Source organism: Manis javanica, chromosome 15 (assembly GCF_040802235.1).
Source record: "Manis javanica isolate MJ-LG chromosome 15, MJ_LKY, whole genome shotgun sequence".
In the NCBI taxonomy this organism is placed as follows: Eukaryota; Metazoa; Chordata; class Mammalia; order Pholidota; family Manidae; genus Manis; species Manis javanica.
The window spans coordinates 69,180,530-69,207,583 of record NC_133170.1 but is presented as its reverse complement, the minus strand read 5'-3'; the positions used below and the strand labels follow the sequence as shown (position 1 = coordinate 69,207,583).

The window sequence follows — 27,054 nt, the reverse complement described above, 5'->3', positions numbered from 1 at the left end:
TGAAGTGCCTTCTTTGGAAAAAGGGTCTTTGCAGATGTAATTAAGACTCTTGAGATGACGTCTTCCTGGAATATCTGGGTGGGCCTAATGTCCTCACGAGAGAAAGGAGCTATACATTTGGGATCCAGATACACAGAGAGAAGAAGGCCATGTGAAGACAGAAGCAGAGACTGGAGTGGTGTGGCTACAGGCTAAAGGCATGTGGAGCCATGAGAAGCTGGGAGAGGTGTGGAAGAATCGTCCCCCGAAGTCTTCAGAGAGAGTGTGGCCCTGCTGACACCTTGATTTCCGATTTCTAGCCTCCAGAACTGTGAAAGAATAAATATCTGTTGTTTCAAGCTCCCCAGTTTGTAGTAATAGACCCAGGAGACTAACACAGCCTTCCCTGAGTAGTCAAGTTGTGACACGGAGCAGACACTCTGGAAATATTTGTTGAGTGTGTCTCCATCTGCCTCTGGCTGTGACACCTTGGGCATCAAACTCAACCTCTCTGTGCCATGGTGAAGGGGACTGGTTGGGTGTTTCCTTGGGAACTGCTAACATGCAGAGGGTAGATCAAGTCTAACTTCTACACCAGGCCAGTGCTTCTCAAACTCTGGTGTGCTCAGAGCTCCTGGGGAGCTTATTTAAATAAAGAAGCTGACTCAGTAGGCCTGGGAAGGGGCCTGAGGTTCTGTATTTCTAACCTTTTCCCAGGCGAAGCCAATGCTGCTGGTCCATGGACCACACTTTGAGTAAAGAGGTTGGAAAACTTCGCTCCTCAGCCAGCCCATGTGACTGAAGGGAAGACTCATGTTATGTGTCTCCTGGGGCTACTGTGACAAAGTGCCACCAGCCAAGTGGCTTAAAACAACATATTTTTATTTTCTGACAGTTCTGGGGCCAGAAGTCTGGAGTCACGGTGTCAGCAGGCTGTGGTCCCACCAAAGCCCCGAGGGGAGAATCCTTCCTGTCCCTTCCCGTTCCTGGTGGTCTCAGGCATTTCTTGGCTTCTGGCCCCATCCCTCCAACCTCTCCGCACCCCAGAGCCATCACCCATGGCAGCACTGATTCCTGCCTCCAGGAAGGACTGGGAAAGGACTGGGGCCTGTCTGGGTGGAGGGAGTTAGCACGTGGGGTCTCTCACCAGCTCCAATATTGTTCAGCAAATCACTACGCCTTTCTGGGCTCCCTTTTCTGAGTCATAAATGAGAAGGTGGCAGAGGATAGGCCATTTTCAAAAAGCAGAACTTTTTACAGAAGTCTATCTCCACATCTTGGGTATACAGTTCAATGTTCTCACGCTGATCACACCTCTGTAACCCACACCCAGAGAGAGAAACAGCAGCTCCAGCCCCCAGAATCCCTCCCAGGAGCTACTGCCCGTCCAAGAGAAACCACTCTCTTGACCTCCAACAGCCCAGGTTCATTTTTTTTTAACTGAAGTGAAATTCCTGTAACATAAAACTTACTATTTTGAAGTGAATAATTCAGGTGGCATTTAGTACACCCACCATGTACAACTACCACCCCTATCTAGTTCCAGAACATTTTTATCCCCTCAGAAGTAAACCCCACACCCATCAGTAGTCACTCTCTGTTCCCCCTTGTTCCAATCCCTAGCAACTACCAATCTGATCTCTCTGTCTCTACAGAGTCAGGCCTATTTTGGACATTTCATTTAAATAGAATCCTACCTACACTGTATGACCTTTGTGGCTGGCTTCTTTCACTTGGCATAAAGTGTCTGAGGTACACCCGTGCTGGAGCATGTGTCAGTATGACATTCCTTTTTATTGAATCACAGTCCGTTGTATGGAGAGACCATATTTTATTTATTTACCCCCTAGTGGACATTTGGGTTGATTCCCCCTTTTGGCCATTGTGAATAGTGCTGACAGATTAATTTTCGCCTGTCTTCATATTTAATGTAAACAGAGTCACAGAGTACATGTTCTTTTTGGTTTGGTTTTCACTGAACATCAAGTTTTGAGGTTGGCTGTGCCAGGCTGGGGAACGGTTGAAATCTTTCCTCCAGTGCCCTACCTTTGCTGGCAGAGGGCACTGGGTGCCATCTGTCCTTTGCAGCTATGGGGTGGGACACCTTGCCAGGAGCCTGCCAGACTCCCTGGTGGCCACTGGAAGGTTGGGGGGGAGATGGAGGAACTGTGTGCGGATGTGTCACACCAGTCTGGGCATAGATGCCCTCTTCCCAATCCCCCACCCCTGCCATGGAGGGCCTGGCCTCCCACAGGAGTCTCAGCCTGTCCCCAGAGCCCACAGCGAGGAGGCCCCTGTGTAACAGTCTAACAGCCATTTCCTGTCATTAATTATTCAATTATGGAACCCAAGTGTTTCTTACCTGGTGCTTCAATTAATTGCTTGTAAACACTCAAGAAAGCAGCTTCGGCCTCCTGACTTCTCTTACTAAGGGCCACCACCTTTGGAAACAAGAGAGAGAGTCATATGGAACCATGGCGTCTGAGTCTGCAAGCATATCTGATCATTTTCTAAGTGTGCAAACATGGATGGGGGTGGGAGAAGGGAAATGGAGGTTAAAGATATGAAGTTAGAAAGTCTGGTTTCAAATCATGACTCTACTGCATCCCAGCTGTGTGATCTGGGACAAGTCAGTGGCCCTCTCTGACTTCCAGTTTTGTCATCTGTAAAATTGGGGTTAAAAAATAGAGCCTACCTCCTGAGCCTATTATGGGGATTAAATGAAGCTGCATATAAGCACTGGGCACAGTAGGTCAGTAATAGCTATTATTATTAATATTGTTATTATAGGGTAATGCTGGAGGTTCAAGTATGACACATTTTGAGGGAAAGTGGGACACATCTGGGGAATACTTATTGCCACTGAAAACTAAAGAGAAATTGTTGAAGATCTTGTAAGATACTAAACAGCTTCAACAAGTGCCAAGGGTGATGAACTGACATGAAACAGATCCTGGCACACCAAAGACCCTCAATAAATGCTTCTTGTCTTATGAATACATGAATGACTGAATAACCCAGTTGAGAGGAGCTACATTCACTCACTCATTCCCTTACTCACAGACATTTCCCATCCTGCCAGTAAGACTCCATAAGACACATCTGGGCAAGACATTTCTGGGGCTTAGCACCACCTCATCCCTCCACTTCTGCCTATGAACTTCAAGCTGTGGTCTCACAGTTGCCTTTTGGTAGCCAGTCCCCTGGCATAGTCCTGGGTCTCCCCAGCACATGGCTGGAGTGGGTTCCTGGCACCTGCGGCCACCATCCCTCCCATCCTCGAGGACACTCCAGGCTGGGTATCCTCCTTTGGAATGGAACGATTTTCTCCTCCCTGGCACCAATATACCTCTCCCTTTGATGCCAACTTCCTGAATGATGAATCTACTGTGAGTATCTACTTGTCAATCACTCTCTTTCAGAGATGGGCTTTTCTTACCCACCCCAGTGAAGCCATTTGGGGGAGTGTCTGTTATGAATTCCTCCCCTCATAGTAAGCTCTGTGAGCACATTATCTGGTGCATAGAAGGTGTTCAACATAATGTGTTGAATGAATAAATCCAAGAGGGTGGCATCAATTTTAGGTCTTGTCTGTGACACCATTCTGGAGAAATGACAAGAGCCAGTTCTGAGACGGTCTGTTTACAGACGTGGCCAACTGAGGCACAGGCCCTGGAGCCAGGACATTTGGGTTCAGATAGCAGCTCCACCACTTACTGTCTGTGTGCCCCTGAGCAGACAGATCATTTCAACCCCTGTGCCTCTACTTCCCCATCTGTAAAATGGGGATAAAACATGAGAACCTCCCCCAAAGGATTGCTGGAGGATAAATGATTTAACACATGTAAAGCTCTGTGTAACCTCCTGGCCTGCAATAGCCCCATAGATATGTTACCGCTTGGAATGACTGACCCCCTTCTATCTTGCCTGTTATGGGGACAGGTTCTTACTGGTGATATAAACAGCTGTGTTAATCTCTGGGGTCCTATGAAGACCACCTGAGAAAGGCCCTGAGTCTACATATAACAGTGCACTCTGGTAAGAAGAACTAAACAGCCACAGTGGTTCCTCTAAGGCCTCCAGTATGGCCGCCACAAGCCACGTGTGGCTACTGAGCTCTTGAAATGTGAACAGTCAAATCGAGATGTGCCGTGAGTGCAAAGCACACACTGGATTTCAAAGACATAGTACAAGAAACAGACTGTACTATATATATATATAGCTCATCAACATTTTTTGTGTTGATCACCTGTTGAAGTGATAACATTTTGGATATGCTGGGTCAAATAAAATCTATTATTAAAACTCATTTCACTTGTTTTACTTTTTAAAATGAAGGTACTATGAAATGTAAAAGTACATTCATAGATCACATATTTCAACTGGATAGCACAGCTTGAAGGTTTTACAATGTCCATAGAGAATTTTTAATTTAAGAGAGGTGGAGAGAAATGTATGGTGGATGTTGAGCAAATGATTTCAAAAAAGGTCAGTTATAAAAGCTCCTTGTAAACTCTCTCATTGTTATTCTGAGAACAATCTCTGGTGTCTTACCAGAGTGAATGACAGTCTCTCATTCATTCAACAAACGTTTCCTGAGCACCTGCTAGGTACTAAGCACTGTGGACTGAGAACTCAGTGATGAGTAATGCAGACTCAAACCCCATCCTCATGGGACTCGATAGTCCAGAGGAAGACTGACATTAAATAATATTAATTTTAATCCATTAATTATAAGTGCTAAACATTTCAAAGAAAAAGTGTGGGGTTAAGGGGTGGGCCTTGAGATATGTAAGTCATGGGAGGCTGGGGCAGTTTGGTGGAACATCAGGAATTGTCTCTCTGAGAAGCCATGCAAACAGAAAGAATGTTCTAGAATCTAGGCAAGGGGGAAAAAATCACCAAGTGAGGGTAGATTTTGATTCTGGCTGAGATGGACACGACATCATTCCTACCCTGGGGACTGAGCAGCTGAGGAGGAGACACAGCCATGCCCAATAGGAGTAATAACATGGGAGGAAGTAATGCAAATACTGGGGTCTCTTGAGTAATGTGTGGAGGGGGCAATTTAATTCAGAGTTTGGAAGGCATTCCTAATAAGATAATAATAATACAATATTCAGAGTTTATCATGTGCCAGATGCTCTCACAATTCATGACCATCTCTCTCCATGGACACACCAATCAATGAAAACAGCTGCTGTCCTTATCCCCATTTTACAGATGAGGAAACTGAGGCTCAGTGAGGTTAAGTAACTTGCCCAAAGTCACCCAGTTAGTAAATGGCAGGGCAGGATTCACACAAGACCTGGGGGTCCAAACTACTGTTCTGCATCTCGATGTTGGCCCCTTTCTCCTGGAAAGAAAAGCCATCCCAGACAGTGGGGATAGTTGATCAGATCTCTCATGCTGATGTCATCTATGGCTGAACCAGGTCACAGCCTTCTGTGCTGCTGACCTGGAGCCCATGAAAAGCCACAATTCATGACTTTCAGTGAAACGAAAGCAATTCATCACCTGATCCCTAGATAGAGAATTCCCAAAGAATAGCTAGCAGAAAGTCTGAATGCTTCATTTTACAGTTGTCCATGCTGAGTACGCATGGTGGATGGGGCTTGGGGAAAGGCCCATGAACATTCCACTGAGTTCTAAAGAGGAATTCAGGGCAGGGGAGAGTGGGGGCATGTGCTGGAAGATTCCTTAAATGTTCCCTGCCCTTGCCTAGAGCACTCTCTATTTTCTGTCCATTGCACTTATCAGTTTGTAACGCTGCGCTGTTTATCTGTGTGACTATCTCCTTATGATGTTGGTCTGCCCCATTAGAGTTGCACTGTCCAATACAGTGGCCATTGAAAACTAGAAATGTGGATTTCAAATTCAAATGGATTTAAGTGTAAAATATGGGGTTTCTAAGTCTTAGGATGAAATATCCCAATAATTTTTTGTACTGATTTTACGTTTAAATGATAAAATTGTGGGAGGAGTGAGCTAACATGTAGCAAAGAGTCCCATGGAAGCTGGCGAAAAGCTTTCTAATGAAGTAGATAATTCTCCTTCTAAACACATAGGGTGGCTTTTCCAAAGCCTGCAGCTCTAATGCGTCTCACCACGCCCAGAGCAGGTGAGCTTGGCATAAATAAAAGGCCATGTGCTGCTGCCTCATGACTGGGCCCTGCCACACTGAAGGGTTGGAGAAAAGTGTCCAGAATGACAGATATGGTTTGTGACAGGAAGATCTTTGAAGGCCATCTGGGGAAGAAGGACGAGGAAGAGTTGGTGGCCAGTTACAGACACCAAGAAGGTCACCGTCAGAAACAGCTCAGTGTCTGACATTGATACCACTCGCTGTGATATAAGAGATGAACACGTGTTTGGTCTCCCAAGTATGAAAATAACAGGTGCAGAACTGGTTAAGTGAGAGGAGAGGCAAAAGCCTGTTCTAGTTGTCTAGCTCTTGTCTGGCAGACTTAGGGCCCCCAGGGGCCGAGCTTCTACGAGCTGTTGGAGACAGTGGTGACAACATGTACTGGCTGTGAGAACTGCTCCATGCCAATTCTTCAGTGAACGGTCAGAGCTCCTGGAAATGGGACCCTTATTCCGTGCTCAGGGCCTTGTCTTTGGAATCTCTCCCAACAATTGAAGGCAGGAGCACAGTTGCTGCCCCATTCTACACAGCAAGAAACGGAGGTTCAGGGAAGCCAAGTCATGTGGCCAAGATGAGAAAACTAGTTGGTGGCAGAGGTGGCATCTCTGCCCAGAATCCTCTCATCCCAGAGACCAGATTTGCAACTAGACACCAGTCTGTTGCACAGTCCCCTAGACGTGCAACGGTGGATCTCTGACCAAGTCTGAATGGATATACAAAGCATATGCACCGGACAACTGGACAAATGCTACAGGAAAAAGTCCTCTTCACCTCAGCTTACCCCAGTATCAACAAGGCATTTGGCCAGTTTTTTCTGTAGAGAATAAACCTGGAAACTAGGGTTCCATGGAACATACTTGGAGAACAGCTTCCTTTTATCACTCAGTCCTAGGCTCTGGGGAGGGTGAGGGTGCTCTGGTTCTGGGACTTGGGGTGGGGGGATCTGGTGTGATAGGATTCTGGAAGAAACTGAAGACATGGGCAATCAAGAGAAGGCAGGTGCTTCAGAGGGCCTCAGAATCAGCATCTCTGAGGAGGTGGCAGAAGGAATGAGATCTGGGGAGAAGAGAAATTGGCCCAGAATGGTGGAGGGTGCCCTTCAGTGCCTTCTGGGGCCTGGTTCTCCTTCTGGGGTTCACTGATCTGGGGGTGTGCATGGGGAGCAAAGAGGAGTGAGGGGAGACGGAGAGGAAGGGGCCACAAAGGCGCTGAGAGCTGGGGCAGAAGCCTGAGACCCTCTCTGGCCTTCTGAGGTTTTGGGGGCATTCCCAGAGGGTCACCTGGGGTCCCAGAGAGGCACTGTCCTAGCAGCTGGGGAGCCAGCACCAGGGAGTTCTAGATTCAGACGGGATGGAACAGAATCGATATATTTGGGCACCTTCACTGTTTTGAATGCTCAGGTCTAAGTCACTAATCCAGAGCGATCTGAGTGCCTCCTCTTCCAGGCTGCAGGTCCAGCTTCTGGATTCTCCCAATGCCTCAACTTGCAATGGTGATGGACGTGGCAGGAGCTCAGTAAGCACAATAATAGCAGGTGGTGTTCACTGAGCACCTACTATGTGCACAACCCAATCCTGTCCCCCTCCCAGGTTCCCCAAACACACAGTGAGTGCTTTGCATGCATTAGCTCAGTTGATGCTTGCAAAACTCCCATGAGGTGGTATTATGGACTGAACTGTGTCCCCCTAGAGTCCCTATGTTGAAGCTCTAGCCCCCAGTATGACTGTAAGGAGATGGGGGCTTCAAAGAGGTAATTCAGGTCAAACGAGGACATAAGGCTGGGGCCCTACTCTATGGAACTGGTGTTGTTGTAAGAGGAAGAAGGGATGCCGGAGCACAGCAGGTGGCCGTCCGCGAGCCAAGGGGAGGCTCTCACCTGAAACCAGCCCTGCCCGCACCATGAGCTCAGACTTCCGCCTACAGAACTGTGAGAAAAGCACGTTCTGTTGTTTAAGCTTCCAGGTTGGTGGTATGCTGTTCTGGTGGCCTGAGCTGATTAAGACAGGTGGGCTCTATGGTTATTCCTAGTTTGTAGATGAGGAAACTGAGGCACAAAGAGATAAAAAAGCAACCAAGGATACAGCAGCTATCCAGTGAGACACAGGGTTTGGGCAGTTTGCCTTCTGGGTACTACTGCTTTGACAGGAGGCAGGGAAGAAGCCAACAGGCTGGAGACCCTTATACCAAGAGGACAGACAAATGGTTGTGTTTGACAGACGCCACAGGGGGAAAGCAGCTATTTGATAGCAGACAGAGGCTCGAGATTTTCGAAACCAGCCTCCTTGTAGCACGCTACACTTTCACCTCCAGCCAGTTTCCACCGAATGCACTGCAGGATGGGCGAGTCCCGCCAGCAGTCCTCCCCTGGGGAGTCAATCCCAGGCCTGTCCAGCTCTAAAGCCACCTCTCATCCTGGAATCAGCTTCGGTCTGAGCCCCACCATGGGAGACGGGGTCTGTCTGTTCATTGCTGTGTCCCCTTCACGCAGCCTTGTATGCAGTGGATGATCAATAAATGTCTGCTGAAAAATGAGTATCACTGTCTATACGTTATCCTTGGGGATGATTCTAAGTTTGGAGAAGAACTGGTGAAAGTGGTGGAATGTCCAGAAAAGCACCAGGCACCTTGATCAGAGCTTGGTTCTGCTTAAGGGAGAGATTAAGCTCAGTCCTGACCTTCTCTGAATACTAGTCACTCACCCATCTGTCAGCATCTGATGACAACAGAATTGTGCATACCTTTTGTCTGGATGTTGTTCCATTTCCCCAACCAGACCATGAGCATCCAGAGGGCAGGGACTGGCATTTTAAAAAATGAAATAAGATAATGCATGTAAAGTGTTAACATATTGCCTGACACATCACAGATGTTCAATAAATTCATTTTCTCAGCAGAGATTTATTGAGCACCTCCTAAAAACAGGGGTGGGTTTGGGCACTGGGCATTCAGCACCAAGCAAGACTGGCCTAAATCTGCACCCTTGTGGAGCTGACACTCTAAAGGCAGAGGTGGGCAATTAAAGAAATCATGCTATAAAATCTGAGAAAGTGGCCAAGTGCAGGGGAAGAAAATAAAGCCAGGAGGGGGATAAAAGTGCTGCCAGGAAGGCCTCCAGAGAACAGGACACTTGAGCTGACTTGCAGAAGGCAAGTGAGTCATGTGGGGACCTGGGGGAAGAATATTCCAGGCAGAGGAGATAGCAGGTGCAAAGGTCCTGGGGCAGAACTGTGGCTTATTTGAGTAACAGCAAAGAGGCCAGTGTAGTGGGAGAAGGCAAGTGAAGGGAAAGAGGAGGAGAAGGGGTCAGGGAGGTGAAGGGCAGGGATGGAACCTTGCAGACCCCTGTGAAGGCCTGGACTTTTTCTCCAAGTGGGATGAGAAGCCATGTGAGGGTTTTGAGCAGAGGAGGGGCATGATCTGACATATGTTTTAACAGGATCCCTTTGGCTGTTGTGTGGAGAAGGGACTGAGTGGGGTTGGGGTGGAAGTAAGGGGACCAGGCAGATGACTACTGCACTAGTCCAGGTGAGCAAGGATGATGGCTCCGAGCAGGGTGGTGGCAGTGGGGCGGGGAGATGTGTTTTGGTTTTGGATTGATTCCGAATTTGAGCCACGGGATTTGCTCCTTGGGAACACAGAGTGGACGTGGGCAGGATGAGAAGAAGAGGGGAGTCAAGGAGACTCCACGATTTGGGGCATGAACAACTGGATGAACTTGACTTGCTGCTACCATGATTTTTCCCTCTTTCAGAGCCCAGGACAGGTCAGGAGTGGGCACTAAATTAATAATGATTGCATGAACAAATGAACAGAAGAGATAAGAAAGGAATTTAAGAGGCTTTCTAAGCTAATCCTTCTGAAATACAGACTTAAATAAAACCTTATGTCAAGAAGGATGATGGAGAAACACACCCTCCAAAGAGCCCAAGCTAAGCTGTGATCTTGGGGGCTCCATGGAGGTTTCCTGCAGGCTCTGGTGGAGTAACCGAGTGACCCATGCTGGGAGGCAGAGGTCCCTGGCACTCATCTCACAGTAGCCAACAGCAGGGTAGGATGCAGAAAAGCTGGGTCTGGGAACAGACCTAGGTTCTGGTTTCAGCTGGGGCCTTGCACCTCTATTCACCTTTGGGCAAGTCACCCCTCCTTTTAAGCCTCAGTTTCACCATCTGTAAAGTGAAGGTGCTAGGTTTAAGTTCTCTTCCAACTCAGTTGTGCAATGATCCTAACTCACCCAAGCAGACAGACAGACAGAAGGACACTCTCCTCCCCATACATCAATTCTCACCCCACTGGGATTTAATCAAGGGCACTTCAAGGTCTAGGAAACCTACCCAGGCTCTGACTGAAGGTTGGGTCTGCTGCAAGAGCCTGAGGCAGGGGAGAAAAACACTGTGCAATTTTATTCTAATATTTGTAATTATTCCCAGGCTAAAAATAAGGCACAGAGCAAAGTGTTTTCAAATGTCAGTATTAGTGAACACTTTTTATCCGACATAATATAGGTCCCCAAATGCGTTTCTGTCAGGCTCCCTGCGATCTCATGAGTGGTGCCGCACACTGGGCTGGCTTTCATGGCTTGGAAGCGGCGCAAAAAACGAAATGTCCCACAAGTGCAAGCTGGCAGGCCTGCTATTAGCAACAGTATAATCATCAATTATGTCCAATCACAAACTACTGATTTTATAATTATCCAGTGAAGTTCTAACTTCTCACCTCTGCTCAGTGGCAACTAATATAATCTCTCAGTTCAAAAAGGAAGCTTTTTCATTTGCTTTTTTGCTTTTCCTCTGGCTCCTTCTCGCTCTTCTGGGGGAAAGAATTTCCAGGCCTCCATGTAAGACTGCATTTAAATTGCTTGTCACTCAAAACAAAGGCAAACCACTCATTTGTAATTCACCAGCCACCTGAACAGACTGCCTGTTTTCCTTTAAGCATCCATGCACTGAAGCACAAAGATCATTTTTCTATTGTTAAAACTGTATAAGCCAGGGCTTTTTTTAGCGGCGAATACACAATTTCACTTCTTTTCTGAGGGCTCCCAGCATAAAAGGGACAGGAGGCTTTCTTTAGTGCCTTACAAATAAATTTTGCTTTGGGGTATTAAAAAAAAAATCAACTATATGCTCACATAATGAGCTGAAAAGCTATGGATACCATATAAATGTATGGCAGCAGGACTGAAGTAATGTTCCCTGTCCTGCCTGGGGTGTGGCCAGTGTATGAAGCTGGACAACTGAGATTTATTCTCACGGGCACTGGAAGCATCCATGTCCAATCTTGTCTTTGGGGAGCTGCTGATAACATAAATGTGGCTCCATGCTGCCTGGCATTTGGCTGGCAGGCTATGAGAGCAGAACGACCAGGAGTGGGTATCCCAGCTGTGTGTCCGACTTTCTGGCTTCCTCACACCAGACGATTGACGTGGAGCCCCTGCATGCAGCTGACTTCCTGTGGCTCAGCTTCTGAAGGCTAGGCCTGTTTTGCTAGCAGCTCAGTTTTTTTCTGCATGACTTATTGTAATCATAATACCTTCCAATTTTAATCTAGAGCTTTTTCATAATTTACAAAGACCTTTCAAAGGAATTAGTGCATCGGAACCTCCGAACACTCCCGGGGTGGCCCTGGACAGGGAGGATGCTTGTGTGAGAGGTTCAGAGAGGATGATACAGTGACTCCAAGTCACCCAGGGGTCGCCCGGGGTGTGAGAGGGTATTGGACTCAGAGACCGCTGTGCGGCAGGGAATTTGGGGCTGGAATTTGTGTGACTCTCCACTTTAAGTGGGAGAGTAGCTTCCATTTTGGGTAAATTAGAACAGACTCAGATTTACCCCTAAAATGTCCCCTTCTTGAGCCTGAATATGCTGTGCTTTCCTAAGTGGGAGAGTAGGAATGGGGCTCCCGCCAGCGCAACAGAAGTTATTCATAAGCCACAGCCGGTCTTTTCTCTGCAGGAGCTGTGAGGACTAACAAAGATTCCTGATTTAAAACAACAGTGAAACTATTCTGTGTGATACTGTAATGGAGGATGCATATTATGCATTTGTCAAATCCGCAGAATATACTACACAAAGAATGACCCTTAATGTCAGTGATGGACTTCAGTTAATAATAACCTATCAATATTGTTCAGCAATTGTTAACAAATGTGCCACACAAATGTAAGTTACTAATAAAAGGGGAAACTGGTGGGGTGCGGGGGGAAAGAGGAAGTATATGGGGACTCTATCCTTTCTGCTCAAATTCTCTCTATATCTAAAACTGATCTAAAATATACTCTATTAAGAATAATTTTTTTAAAAAGGCACTAGTGAACACATATAAAGCAGTTATTTTGTACCAGGCATTGCTCTGAGCATTTATCACATTGACTCAATTAATCCAGACAACAGCCCTAAGAGGTCAGTATCTCTCCCTTCCCAACTTTACCGGTGGGGAAAATAAGACATCAGAGAGGTGAATTTGCCCAAAGTCACAGAGCAAGTTGCAGAGCTGGGAGGCACAGCCTGGGCTCCAGGGCATGTACCTTTAAGCTGCGACAGCGATGGGCCTATCATCGAGTTCTGGCAAAAGCCCACCCTTTCCTCGTGGGGTCCTGTCGCATGCAGGTGTCTTGCCTTGTTCATGTGTCATGTGGTGCAGGGGACTAGGGTTCATAAACCATGGGGCCAGGGCCAGACATACCCTCGTGGACATATTTTCATGGATCCTCTGCTGTTTTAAAATATTTGAGCCATCAAAATTCATCAAGTTACACACTTGAGATTTGCGCATTTTACCATATGTAAATTATACCTCCATAAAGTACTGTGAACATGAAAATATGTGCATATATATAGAGCCAGCATTTAAAAACCCGAAGAGAGCCAAATTACTGGTTCTCTTGGAAAATCAGAGGATCTGGCCACCACGGGCCCACATTTCCACCAACAACTGGTGCCTGGAGCCAGGAGAAGCCTCCTGTTGACACAGGCCGTGGGTCGGCAGTTCACTCCAGCCTCCTGGGTGCTGCAGCACAGCTGTGGGCCGGTTTGGACCCCATAAGCATCAGCGTTTTCTCTCTGGCCTAGACAGACACCCCCTTTTCCCTTGCTCTGTTTTCCCCACCCTCTTGTTGAGTTCTATCAGCTCCCTACATACCCCCTTCAAACAGTGACTTCGCAGGTGGGATGAAAGGCAGGAGTGATGGGCAGGGCGTCTGGTACTGGTCCTACCACTCACTTCCAGGCAGCCCCACTATGGCTGGCAAACTGCCTTTCCAAACTTCAGTAAGATCTCCATGTGAATCCTTCCCCCTGAATACGGGCCGGGCAGGCCCTCCCCACTCAGGTTCACCTGGGCTAGGAGAGAAGGGGCCATTTAGAGCATCTGGATGATTCTGTACCTTCCTTGTGGGCAAGAAACTCATAAGCAAAGTTGAGAAGGACCCAGCAGGGCTTGGCATTACGTGTATTCTGATGCAAGTGCTGGAGCAAGGTAGGCCCTCGAGAGAAAGGGGCCCGGAGTAAAGGGGTGAGGGAGAGAGGACAAGAGGAGAGCATGCAGCTAGAGCTTAATAAAGGCCTGCCAATCCTAGGAAGGGCTAGAAAGGGTTTCGAGTCAGGGCAGAGTGACCAATGTCTGAAACTTGCATCCCTGGCTGTGTGACTTTGGGCAAGTTGCTGAGACTTGAGAGCCTCACCCTTCTCAACTATAAAATGGGTACAATGAGGTAAAGAACTAAAGGACACTTGCTGCCCCTCACTCCCCCTGCTGGCTTGGTGACCCTTACCTGCCCCTGAGCTCCAGCTGCACCATGCTCAATCAACCACATACCTCTGCATCCTTGTCCCTGGACGGAGGGCTGCAGGGACCCCACATAGCCTCGAGGGGAGACCACGGAGTTCTCCAAAATGCCAGCCCAGAAGAGCAGAGTTAAAAAAACATTTATGCCCTTTATGGAGAGGCAGCCACCCAAATGCCATGGAAGCACCACCCTGCCCAGGCTTTTAAATATAAAAATGTCTTTTCGGAATGTCTCTGCAGAGTGTGGCTCAAGACAGCTCCATGAAAGCCTCGGCTGGACGCTCAGGGTGCCAATCTGTCTGCTGCCCAATTTGTGTGGCCAGGCGCTGTACTGCCTCTAACTTTCCAGCGGTAATTCTCGGCTGTGGGCTCAGCTTCCTGAAGTGGGCCGATCTGATTCTCAGGTGAGATCAGTTCCCAGTTCTCCCCGACTTCTCTATGGCCTTGGGCAGCCACCGGCCTTCTCTGAGCCTTTGTTCCCACATCCAAGGATTATGGTAAGGATTAGAGGTGATACATATAAAAATTGCTTAGCACTCAACCTGGCAAACAAAGTTTAATTGATGTTGATTTTACTATTATCAACTGTTATGATTTTCAATGGGTCAAGCATTATGCTGAGATGAATAAACCATGGCCCCAGCCCACAAGTCCTGGAGTAAGGAAGCGATAGATGGAGCATAGCAAAGGGCAGAAGGCAAGCAGCTTTAAGAAGGGAGTGTCAGGAGGGGGCAGTTTATGTTGCAGGGGCACTGGCTGGAGGAGGACTTCAAGGAGGAGGAGCATTGGCTCGAAAGGCATAGCAGGGTGTTGATCTGCAGTGCAGGGAAAGGGGGTGGTGAGTGCCAAGGTCAGGGGGGTGAGAAACACTCACTGCACCTCCTTCTAAGCCCAGGGTTGCAAACATGGGGTTTATGTCCAAATCCCCTAATGTACTTGGTTTTGTTCAGGTTTAAAAAATGTGTGTTTTTAGCCAACATTTAAAAATCAGGAGATTTTACATAAAAATTGAGATTTCCAGCTTGTCTGGAGAAATTAGAAAATGTGGCCACAGTGTGCTCACATTTCTGCATAACTACAGCATCAAAATCGAAAAAAATAATACTGAACCCTTACAGGATGTCTGGTGGTGTTCTAAGTACACACTAAGTCCAAAAATCCTCATCAGAGCCCTAAAAGGTGGGTACAGTGATGTGCCGGTAAAGGTTTAACAATTGGTTAGCAGGTGGAAACAAAAGGCTCCGATTTGTAGTGTTTGTTCATTTCCACGGTATGAAATCCCCACCTCGGTGGGCTGCAGGCTGCCAAGGTCTCTGACAAGGGAGCTTGCTGTAGGAGCCTGTCTCTCGGGCACATCAATGGTAGGTGCGGGTTTCATTTCTACAGCCCAGATGAGGACAGGGAGGCACAGGGAGACGTGCCTGAGGTCCCACGGCTGGGAAAATGGGCAGAGAAGGGCTGTGGAGACGGGCAGCGGGGCTTCGTGTTGTCAGCCTTACGAGGCGCTGCCGGACCCAGGCTGCTGCAGCCTGCCTGAGCTGGGTGGAGGCGGCTCCTCAGGAGGCACGCAGAGCCCCAGTCTGCTCAGTCCCAACTCTCCTCTGTCGTCTCACCTGTGCCCATGTTCCTCATTCAGCTTACCTGGAGGGTCCCTGTGGGCAACTGAGCTTGCATCCCTGCTTTGGGGTATGAAGTGTCACTCTGCCCCCAACTCTTCCCCCTACCCCTCTGGGAATCCCACCAGCTGCTGGACATACACAGAGGCACCTGGGGTGCGGGTTGGGGGGTGGCAACTAGCTTTCTCCTCTATGCCAACCTCATTCCCTAGCACCTGACACAAAATGTTAGAGCGAATGTTTTAGTTCAAATGCTCTCCACTTTTTTTTTCATCCCCTCTTTGCCAGGAGCACTAACAGCATCAATTTAATGGAAGTAATTTTTCTGTTTCCCTCCTCACCTCCCACCATCCCATACGACAATACTTGGAAACAGTATGATTTATAGGTGAAAAAATATCAAAAACAGTTCACCTTAGGTTGAAAATGCAAATGTTGCTGCATCCCCTATGCTCTGTTGGGAGAAGGTGCTTCCATTTACCAGGGGAGATGGGTTCAGATGGGGAACCCTGTTTTTTTGCTGTTTCTCAAAGACAGATAGCATTTGTGAAGCCCCCACAACCCTCGTCCTCCCAGCTGAGAGCCCAGGATGGCAGTGAATGTGGAAGAGGCATATGTTTGCTGGGAAATGTGGAAATAATCAAGTGTGAGTAGATTCATGTAAGTAATTTAATTACCTCACCCAGCTATGAAATCTCCTGTTTTCTGCTTCCATTATTAATGATGAATGTTAACTATCAGAGGGCATCAGCTGAGACTTCCTGACATAGTGAGGGAGGGGGGTTCAGGTATCCTCAGGAGGCCATACCTAGCTTGTCACTGATCAGGCTGGTCCCTTCCCCTGGGGGACCCCCTGCCCCACCTTGGAATTGACTGGAAGGTATATTATATACCTCATGATGGAAGCACCCAGCAGCACCTATGAGTAGACTTGCTAAAAACATTGAATCTGAATGTAATTAAGCCTCTAGATACAACTGCCCATGCACAGTAGATTCAGGGGACAGAGCACCCAGTTAAATCACGCCACTGGGATACAATCAGTAAAATCTCAGCTAGAGGTAAGGTGACTTGTCTCAGGTCCCGAAGCTCACGATGAAGCTGGAATTTGAACGCAAGCTTATAAGCAAAGTCCTCTCCTAAGACTGCATGAGAGGCTGGAGAAAGTGCCACTGGGCTTCCCAGAGGGTGGACAAGAAACCAGAACCGCCCAGAAGCAAGGAGAATGCTTCCATTGCAAGTGGTGAGGTCCTTTGTCCCACCCTCTGCCTAGGCTAGCTTTCTGAGCCTCCTCAATTAGTCCCAAATTCAAATTCCTAAGATTATGAATGTCGTTGGCCTAGTTGGAGACCTGTGTTGGCCCCTGGTGCAATCAGCTGGGATCAGGGGAGAGTCTTCAGGAAAAATTACTTCCCAGTTACCTCCACATATACATTGCAAAAAAAGAGAAAGAAAGAAAAGGAAGGAGAGCAAGTTTACAGATTAGATGATATAATAGAGGTAGCATGGCAACTGCTCCCAGTTTGCTTGGGTCTTTCCCAGTTTTAGCCTGGGAAGTTTTGCACCTCAAGACCTTCCCAGCTTTAAAGCTGCAAGTTCTGCATCCCAGGCACCCCTCAGTCCAGGGCCAAAGCAGGACTGTTGCGATACTTAAAGGGGACATCAACCAATCCCAATGTGTGGACCTTATGTAAGTTCTGATAGGGAACAAAAACAACTAGAAAAAACTGAGGAGCCAATCAGAGACACTGAAGCATTGCCTGGACATTTGATGATATTAAGAAAAAAAAAACTGTGACTATGTGTGGTATGGATGTTCACTAACATTATTATGTGGTGATCATTTAATAATATACAGTATATATACAAATGTATATATACAAATAATATACAATATACAATAATATACAAATGTCAAATTATTATGTTGTAGACCTGAAACTAATATAATGTTTTATGTCAATTATATCTGAATTAAAAAAAAGAAACTTAAAAAATTTAGGTAAGATGATAGTACTATGAGCATGTTTAAAAAGGTTTCACTTTTTAGAGATATGCACTAAAATATTCATAGGTGAAATGATACAATGACTTGGATTTGCTTCAAAATAATCCAGGGGCACAAAAGGTAGTGGCTATAAGTGAACAGTGTTTTAAACTGGGTCCATGTGGTTCATTATTTTATTCTCTTTACTTTTGTAGGTTTGAATTTTTCCATAATAAAGAGTTAAAAGGAAGGAAGGAAAGAAGGAAAGCAGGGAGGGAGAAAAAGAGAAGGAAGACAGAAAATGATTGGCGGAAGACAGACATTCTCTGATCAAATTGGATTGCTTGAAATTTACAAGTCTAATCTGGAACACAGGTCAGCAAACCTTTTTCTGTTCAGGGCCAAAAAGTAATAATTTCAGCTTTGTGGGACACATGGTGTCTGGTGTGACTACTCAGCTCCACCCTGGTAGTATGAAAGCCACCAGACCAATACGCAAATAAATGGGTGTAGCTGTGCGCCAACAGAACTTCCTTTACAAAAACTGGGGCTGGCTCCTGAGCTGTAATTCATCAAGCCCTGGTCTAGAAGGATCTCAGTTGGATTCAGCCCCAGCACTTACTTGCTGTTGTAACTTTAGCAAAGTCACCTAATCTTTTCAAGTCAATAGTTTCTTCCTCTGTAAAATGGGGATAATAATAGTAACTACATCCAGAGGATTAAGTGAGACAATGAATGAAAGCAACTGGGTCCATGTCAGAGTGAGCAGGTCCTAAGCAAACAGCAGACTGTTATGCATTTGTCATAGCCGACTAGAATGTTTTGTTCACTGTGCAGCATGGCATCTGGCACGTAGCTGAAGCCCCACAAATACCTGATGCCATGATGAATGAGTATGTCTGCCCCCATCTGTGAAGGAAGTAAGGACAGGAAAACACAGTCTTGTGACTACTTTGCAAAATACCGAGGGCTCCACCTTGTACCTTGAAAGAGGAACACCTTAGAACACAGACATCTAAGTCCCATTTCACAATGTAAGAAGTCAGCTTCTAAGAAGAACTTCCTAAGAGGTTGTGCTGAAGTGTCAGAAACATTTCAGGGTGACAGCTTAACTTTAAGGGGTGGTTAGAGGAAGCTGGCCATCCCAAGCTCTGGTGAGTGATGTCACAGAAGCAGCAGACTGCTCTACCTGCCCTTCAACGGCATGGCCGGAGCCTGGAATGAGAGACGGAGGAGCTGGGCCAGTATGCAAAGTCTTCTTCCTGTCCTGGTCACCATCTGGTTAGGACTGAAAATAAACTCTGACCCACTGGAGCAAGGCTCACTGCTTATGACTCTCCTTCCATGGAGAACCTGGTGGGGGTGTGTGTTTATGGTCTTGGTGTAGGCAAATCACACAGAAGAATGAAATAAGATGGTATCAGTGCCTGGCTCCAATGGGCAAGAACTGGAAGCAACCTATTTTCAGCAGTATGAGTTTCTTTACCTCTACTTCTGGGTAACCTACAGACAACTGGGATGACTGAGATCTGTATGCTTTCAGAACTTTCTAGATGTTGAGGTAGATGCCTGTCAATCCCCTTTGCTGAGAATCACTCTACCACTCCTCCAGGAGCAAAACCCCAAATGCCTCCTAGAACCTAGCAATAGATTCAGTACATGAAGTGGCCCATGGAAGGGGTAAGATGAGAGGGAGAGGTGGGACTGTGGGGAGAATGAATGGACAAAAGTGAGAAGAGGGTGGAAGAGACTGATGTCCAGGTTGCTAGTCTGTGATCTCCCTTCTTCACCTGACACTGGCCTGGCAGTGGCTGATGACTGTGCTGAGGCATCTTCCTGTCCATGGCTGATTGCACCAGGGGCTGACACTGGTCTTGAGCTAGGCTAATGATCTTCATTATCCCAGGAGTTTGAATTTGAGGCTGGTTGATTCTGACTTGTCTGGGTTATTAGTTTCAGTGACTGTGGGGTGAACCCAGGGGCTGAGACAGCCATTATGGGGGCCACCTTCCAACTACCATGTGTGAGAAAGCTGGCTAGAGAGAGGGTAGGACAAGGGACTCTGCCCCTTGCAGTGGAAGCGCCCTCCTTGCTTCTGGGCTGTTATGCTTTCTTGTCCACCCTCTGGGAAGCTCAGTGGTGCTTTCCCGGGCCAATGATGTTATCTCAGAACCATGCTGTGTTCATGAGCCTGGGTTCAAATCCCAGCTTCACCATAGCTGTGGGACCTTGGGCAGCCACCTCACCCTAACAAGCCTCAGTTTCTTCATCTATAAAATGCAGAGAATACTTCCCTCTCAAGGCTGCTATGAGGATTAAATGACACAACTGTGTGTCTGATATACACAAATATCATCACAGAGACTATAATACGTTCTCTCCGTGTAGGCTAGCTTGGGGGAATTTCTGTTCCGTGCATTCCGAGGTTCTCTCTTCAAGTGGACCTCTGGCTATCCTCAACACTGACGCCTCCCACTTGGAGGCTTGGATGGGGCTGGGGGTCTCTTCCCCCCACCACTAAGGCCAGGGACGGAACCTGGACCGAGACAGAACACAGACAGAAGTGCCGCACTGCTCCTGACAGCCGGGCAGCCCCCACCCTACTCGTTGCAAAAAGCAACAGGCAAGGCAAACAGATGGCACAGAGATGGCTTTTTTCCTCTCCTCCTAAATAACAAGGTGGAAAAAAAAAAGGAAAGGAGATGAACAGATTTCTACTATCTAGGAGATCAGAGAGAAACGGTCATTTTGCTGATAAACTTCTCTTAAACACCATCCCTGAGCCCGGGCATGTGATCGTCCCGGGGCTGGACCATGAAGGGTCTGGCTCACTACTGCCTATGAACATATCGTTAATTTTTTTTTGTTTCCAGCTACGGCGTACACCCGACTCCAGGTGAGAGAATGCAACTGGGCTGTGACTTCTCAGACTGATGGATTGTGTGTCTGTGCTGGGTCCGTTTCATGCTTGGTGACTCTGCAGCAAAGCAATTATCACTGTGGAATGCATAATGGCCTAATTAATAACTAACGTCAGGTTGGCCTCTGAGCCATGATTATACCTTCGCAAGCCAACTTTTTTTCCTTTTAAACATTCCAAGAGAAAAATATTATTATAATTGACTGGTTAAATTGTCAAAGTGTCCCTACTCTATGGATGAGGGGTGTGGTAGGAAACACATAAAGCCTAGAATAAAGAGAAGCTTTCTGCTGCCAACTGTCTTTGTGACCTTGCTCAGCATCTGAGCCTCTCTGCCCCTGAGTGTCTGCAACTGTAAACAGAGACAGCTTTTTGGAACTGAGTGATTCCTACACATACATATAAATACAATGTAGGGCTGTGTAGCTCTTGTTCCCTGCTGTAACCCCAGGGACTGGCACACAGTAGACACTTACTGAATAATGGTTAAGGCGGTCTAGATTCAAATCTTGTCTCTGCCCCTTATGAGCTGTGTGATCATGGACATGCTACCTAAACTCTCTGTGCTTCATTAATTCTCATTTGTAAAACATTGATAACATCCATCTTATAGGGTGGTCATGGGAATAATGAATTGGTATCTGGAAAGTGTTTAGAATGCTGTGTGGAACATAGAAACAGTCATAGCACTGTTTGCCAATATTGCTAAGTGTCAACATTCATTTAATAAATATTTATGTAGCACCTACTGTGTGTCAGGCACTGAGTGGGACCTGGGACATAACAGTCTATAAAGTGTTCCCTCCTTCCTTTAGTTAAGTGGGAGACAGAAGCATTATTTGAGTAATTAGGCAAACAGATATATAATTACAAACCATGCTAAGTATTGTGAAGGCTCCTATGAGTGTATGTAACAGGGAAGCTTAAATAAATTTGGGAGGTCCCAAACTCTTCTGAGGAAGTGACATTTGAACAGTAATCTGAAAGATGTGTAGGCATTAGGTTTGTGGTTCTCAGTGATTGTGCACCTCAGGGGACACCATCTGGAGACATCATTGGCTGTCCAACTGAGGAGATAGGTGCTACTCATATCTAGTGGGTGAAGGGAAGGGATGCCACTGAACATCCTACCTTGCATGGAACAAGCCCCCACAGCAAATAATTATCTGGTCCAAAATGCCAAATGGGATGAGGTTGAGAACCCCTGCATGAAGCAGCCAAAGTAGGTGGGGAGAGAGCACCATGCTGTGGGAAGAGCAGGTGCAAACGTCCTGAGGTGGGGAGAGGATACTTCTAAGGAAGTGCATAAAGGACACAAAGAGAGAAGGGGAGCAGAATCTGACATAAGGCAGGGGCTGGATGGCAGAGGGCCTTGTAAGTGTGGCCAGGAGTGTAGACTCCATTTGAGGTACCAGTGGAAATTACTGGAGGGCTGTAAGCAGGGAGGCTTGCTGTATATTGTCTCCTTCTGAAGGCTCATCTGGGCAGTTGGCAGAGATTACTGGGTAAATTAATCTGGAAAACAAGGGGGCCAGATTCTGTGATGCTTGAGTCATTTTCAGGAGAGGCGGAGATGTCAATAGCCTATCCCCACCCACTGAGGAAGGAGGGTTTGGAGAGCACCGTGGCGAGGCCTGTATTCCAGAAGGCACGGGTGAGGATCAGGATCTGGAGAATGGGGGAGTCTAACTGCCAAGGGCACATTTGGGTGGACCCTTGAAGGACAAGCAAGAATTGAGAGGTGGCTTGTGGAGGAAAAGCATTCTGGGAGAAGGGGACAGAACATGCAAAGGCTCAGAAGCCCAGTGTGACAGCTGTGTGTCCAGCAAAACCTGGGGCTGAGCTGTCAGGAGATGGGGATAGACATGATGACCTTTCTTCACCTTGGATGCTAGAAAACTTCTTGCTTTTAGGAGGCGTTTTTGGGAGACAATTATTTGTCAATTATATCTGCAATTATTATATAAAAGAAAACTAAACAAGAGAAATTAAAAATATCATTTTATAACTTGATGCTGCTAGTCGAGCGGCAGATTCAGAATTCAAACCCAGATTTCACAAAATTACATAGAAACATAAATAAAACCTTCAGGGTTATTTCTCTTGAACTGATGCCAATCAGGCCATAGCCTCTAGTCCTTGCTTCACCGAGCTCCCCTCTCTCCCTGTCTCACCCCACGGCATGCGGTTAAGAGCTTAGACCTGGCACCTTATGGGGCCCAAAGAAGACTTACATACCTTCCCAGCAGGTCTGATCTGTGTAAACTGAAGCTCCTGGGCTGTTCACCCCACTTCCTAACTGTATGACCCTTGGGCCTCTGCACAAGGCATAATTAATAACCCCTATTCTAGAGGGTTGCAGCAATAATTTTAAAAGTATGTGTCGAGGGCTTAGGTGAATGCCTGGCACATACTGAGCACACAGGAGGGTTTGCCTGCCACTGTGTAGTTATTACTACTAGTATTTTCAGTGTCTGAGGAATTTGCTGGTTTAGCACAGCCCTTTCTTAACCCAGTTTTTGGTCTGATTCAATAGGAAAAATGATGGTGATCACAGGGACCACTTCTTGAGCACCTACTCTGTGCCAGGCAGAATCTCCTGGAGTCCTCCAACAGCAACCCTATTAGGAAGGGACAAATATTATCTCCATTTTCTTCAGGGAGGGCAGGTGACCTGCCCAAGGTCACACAGCTGGTGAGACTGGTGAGAGGCAGAGCTGGGTTCAGTCCACGCCTCTCTGGCTCCTAGAGGCTAGCTATCCAAACCACCTGGGCTTGCCTCCTTGAAACCAGCTCTGCCTCCACCTCTTCTGCTGACGGCGCCAGGCCCTGTTGATCCCTGGTTCCTGACACTCAGGGCTTCTACCTGTCTGCCAGCCAAAGCCGGTCTCCCCTTCCAGACTCTTTCAAACCAGCCCTCTCTCCGCCACTGCCTCAGGCCATTACTGCATGTCTCAAGTGCTCATCCGACCCCCTGACGTCCCCACACACCTCCAGAGCGGTCTTTCTAGAAAAGGCTTCTGGGCATGCTATCCTCACACAGCAAGGCATGGAAACCCCGTATCTATGTCCCAGTCCTCAGGTCTCAGCGCAGGGCCTCCACTTGGTCCTGGGACACAGGATTTGGCTTATCTTAATCTTCCCTCATTCCCACTAACACTTGGTTTTATGTATTTTAATTAAGTGTCATTATTTGTGCTAATGCTGGGAATGGTTTTGTTACAGGGCAAGAGTTTATAAACCTCAGGGAAGAAATGAAGAAATAAATAAAAGACATTTTCTATTGTAGTGTGGGCTCCAGGGCCAAGAGGGAGGAGTGTGGGAGAATTTAGGAGTGGCCTTTGAGGATGGGAGGTAATGGGACCAGTATGCCAGGGTTAGCCTGGCTCAAAGGGATGCAGTGCTTGGCAGGGTGGATCTGTGGGGGCTAGAGGTTGGGGCTAGAGTTAGGGCCTAGGGATTGTGGCCACCCCTTCCTACCTTTTAACCCTTGCAACCTCCCACTACCCTCCTGCCTCAGGGCATTGGTACCTGCTCTTCCTCTTACCTAGCATATTATTCTGCTCTTCCTATGGCTAGAATGTTCCTACTCTTGCTTGGGGTCACAGGTCATTTCCTCCTGGAAACCCTCCCTATCTTCCAGGATGCTTTATAGCCCCAAGGAGCTCCCTGTGGCAGCCTTTGCTGCAGTTGGTAATTATGTATTTACCTGCTGTTTGAGTGTCTGAATGATGTCTACCTTCCCTGAGATGATCAGCTCCGGGAGGGAATGGACTTTGACTCATTTGCTCTTGTGCCTAGAACAATGCCTGGCACAAAGAAGGTGCTCCTCTGTAAATAGTTGCTGGGCAAAAGAATAAGTCGATTCAATCTCACTCCCTGTACATCTAAAAGCAGGAGTCAGCAAACTTTTCCTGTGAAGAACCAGATAATAAATATTTTTGGCTTTGCAGGCCATGCAGGTTTTGTTGCAAATATTCAACTCTGCCCTTGTGATAGGAAAGCAGACGTAGACAAAACATAAATGAATGGGCATGGCTATGTTCTAATAAAACTTTATTTATAAAAACAGACTTAGGTCCTGTCCTAAAGCCTGCCATTTGTATTTCTGTTCTCACTTGGTATGAGGATTACTTCTAGTGGTGTGCTGGGTGCTGGCCTGTAGCAAACAGAATTCTGCAAGCTGGTTGTTAAACACAGCGATTCTTAAAAATTAAATTGTATGAGCCTGCAGTTATGTTGTTAAACACAGCGATTCTTAAAAATTAAATTGTATGAGCCTGCAGTTATAACACATAAATTACATTAAAGATAATAGTACTATGACATGGGCAAATCTTATGGACACTATACTGAGTGAAAACAGCCAGTCAGTGTGATTGCACTGTGTGATTTCACTTATATGAAGCACTGACAGCAGACAAAATTACAGACAGAATGTAGAATGGTGGTTGCCAGGGGTGGAGAATGGGGAGTGACGGTCTAATGGGAACAGTTTTAGCTGGGGAAGATGAGAAAAATGTTTTAAGATGATGGTGGTAATGGTTGTACAACAATATGATGCCACTGAACTGTACACTTAAAAATGATTAAGATGGTACATTTTATGTTTAATGTATTTTAATACAAAAATTTTGAAAAAAAAGGGAAAAACATACTCAGTACTCATCAATTCTTAATTATTTAATTAAACTTTACTATGCTCTGTGCTTTGAGGTTATTTACATTTATTATGTCTGAATGGGGGAAATACTACATAAGATGCTATAACATATCTCTTCCCAACTCCATGTCGGCAGCTTGAAATTGGCCTGGTGGGAGTATTCACCCCACGGGAATTGGCAGATGCTACATGTCAGGGCTTCCCCAGATGGTCAGTTGTTCAACATTCTCCAGCACCACTGGTTATTTCTATGTGTCTGTCTCCTCCACTAGATGCAGAGGGCAGAGTTCCACTAGGGCAGAGCTTTCCAAACATTAGAATAACCAGCAGAAGCTTTTAAAACTCCCGATGCACAAACCTCAGACCAGACCAAGAATGCTAGCTACTCTGGGGTGGGACCTAGGACTCAGTGGTTTTTTAAAGCTCTCAGGAGATTCCTGTTGGCAGCCAGGCTTGAAAGCCAGTGGGTTGGTCAAAGGTTGAGCACCTCAAACTTAAATGTGCACACAAATCACACCAGGGGACCTTGTTAAACTGCAGGTTCTGATTCAGGAGCACTGGGGCATAGGCAGGGGACCAGGGCTGCTTTTCTACTGAGCTCCCAGTGATGTGGATACTGCTAGCCCACAGACTACATTTTGAGTAGCAAAGGCTCAGAGGGAAGGATGCTGTGGTCAGAGGAAAGGGTGTTTCCCTTCAGCTGGGTGATCACGTGTGCTCAGAATGCCCAGGCCCCAGTATAAACAAGGTATGTGTTACAAGAACCCATTTTACAGAACAGGAGATTGAGGATGGAGTGAAGTGACCTGCCTAAGGTCACGCTGCTATGGAGCAGTGGTGGGGCTTGGATCTGGTTTTCCAAGACCCCAAACCCAGTACCTTTGCTTCGCCAGCTGTCTGAGTGAAGCCACTCTGTGCATGGGGATTATATGGAACTCAAACAGTATCCAGGCTCTTCCTTTTCTGGCTGTGTGACCCTGGGTGGGTTTCTTACCCTCTCTGGGCCTCATTCCTGCAGCTTAGAGCATAGGGAGGAGTGATTGTGATCCTGGATACCTGAGGACCTCTTGAAGGATCCGCCTCACAATGGACACCCATATCCAGGAAGGTTCCTTCTCCAGACCCTAAACTTGCAGATGGCACTTCCAGGGGCCCCACCCTGGCAGTGACCCTAGGAAGTCATGCAGTCTAGCAAGAGTGGGGCCTTTCTGATACAATTGCATTTTGCCTTGACAGCTGCATTTCATAATTAGTTACTACACCATGGGATGATTTCAGAATCAGAATCATTAATCATGATGATCGCAACTTCTGACACTGATCTCAGCTTTCTTTACACCATCTAAGCCTTTGCCTCTGAAACTTCATGTGATCCTCACACTCGTCTTACAGTGTGGGTACCCAGTTTTTATAAATCCTATTTTGCAGATGAAGAAATGAAGGCACAGAGGGAGAAAAATAGCATGCCCAGGTCACACAATTGGTAAGTAGAAAAGCAGGGATTTGAACCCAGGCAGTCTGGCTCCAGAACTGTGCTCCTAACCACTGTATTATACTGCCTTTTAAGTAAAGTATATGCATGACGTAAAGGTGCATGCCCCTCACTGTATTCTGAGCTCCACAGGGACAGAGGTCCTGTCTGTCCTGTTCCCTGTTAGAGCCCCAGGGCCGCACACAGGGTCTGCCTGTGGTACAGGTTCAAGAACTTCTTTCTGAATGAGGGAATGGGTGGGCTGGCTTAATCTCTCCCATCCCACATCCTGGCCTTGTGAAATGCAACCATAGCTGTGATTCTCATTGGCACCGAGGAGTGTGTGCCCATTTCACTCTCCCACCAGGCTCCTGTGAGTGCCACGAGGACAGGAATGGTATCTGAGGCTGCTCACTGACACTCCCTGGAGCCTGGCACTTACCCTGCTATACAGCAGGTGCCAAATAAATGACTGCTGGAGAGTGCAGGTC

At 47.0% G+C, this 27,054-nt stretch overlaps 1 protein-coding gene across 16 annotated transcripts in view; it reads right to left on the bottom strand.

Annotated features, from left to right (window-relative positions):
• Positions 1-27,054, bottom strand: part of CUX2 (cut like homeobox 2) — a 245,999-nt gene that overhangs the window by 57,025 nt on the left and 161,920 nt on the right. For 10 of the 16 annotated variants that reach the window (XM_073222297.1, XM_073222286.1, XM_073222290.1 and 7 more), the window contains exons 4-5: positions 8,863-8,922; positions 2,342-2,420 (exon numbers count right to left, since the gene is read on the bottom strand). In XM_073222297.1, coding sequence (XP_073078398.1) covers positions 2,342-2,420; positions 8,863-8,922 — 139 coding nt within the window. The remainder of the gene's footprint in view (positions 1-2,341; positions 2,421-8,862; positions 8,923-27,054) is intronic. The other 6 variants (XM_073222277.1, XM_073222278.1, XM_073222283.1 and 3 more) reach the window with 1 other exon arrangement.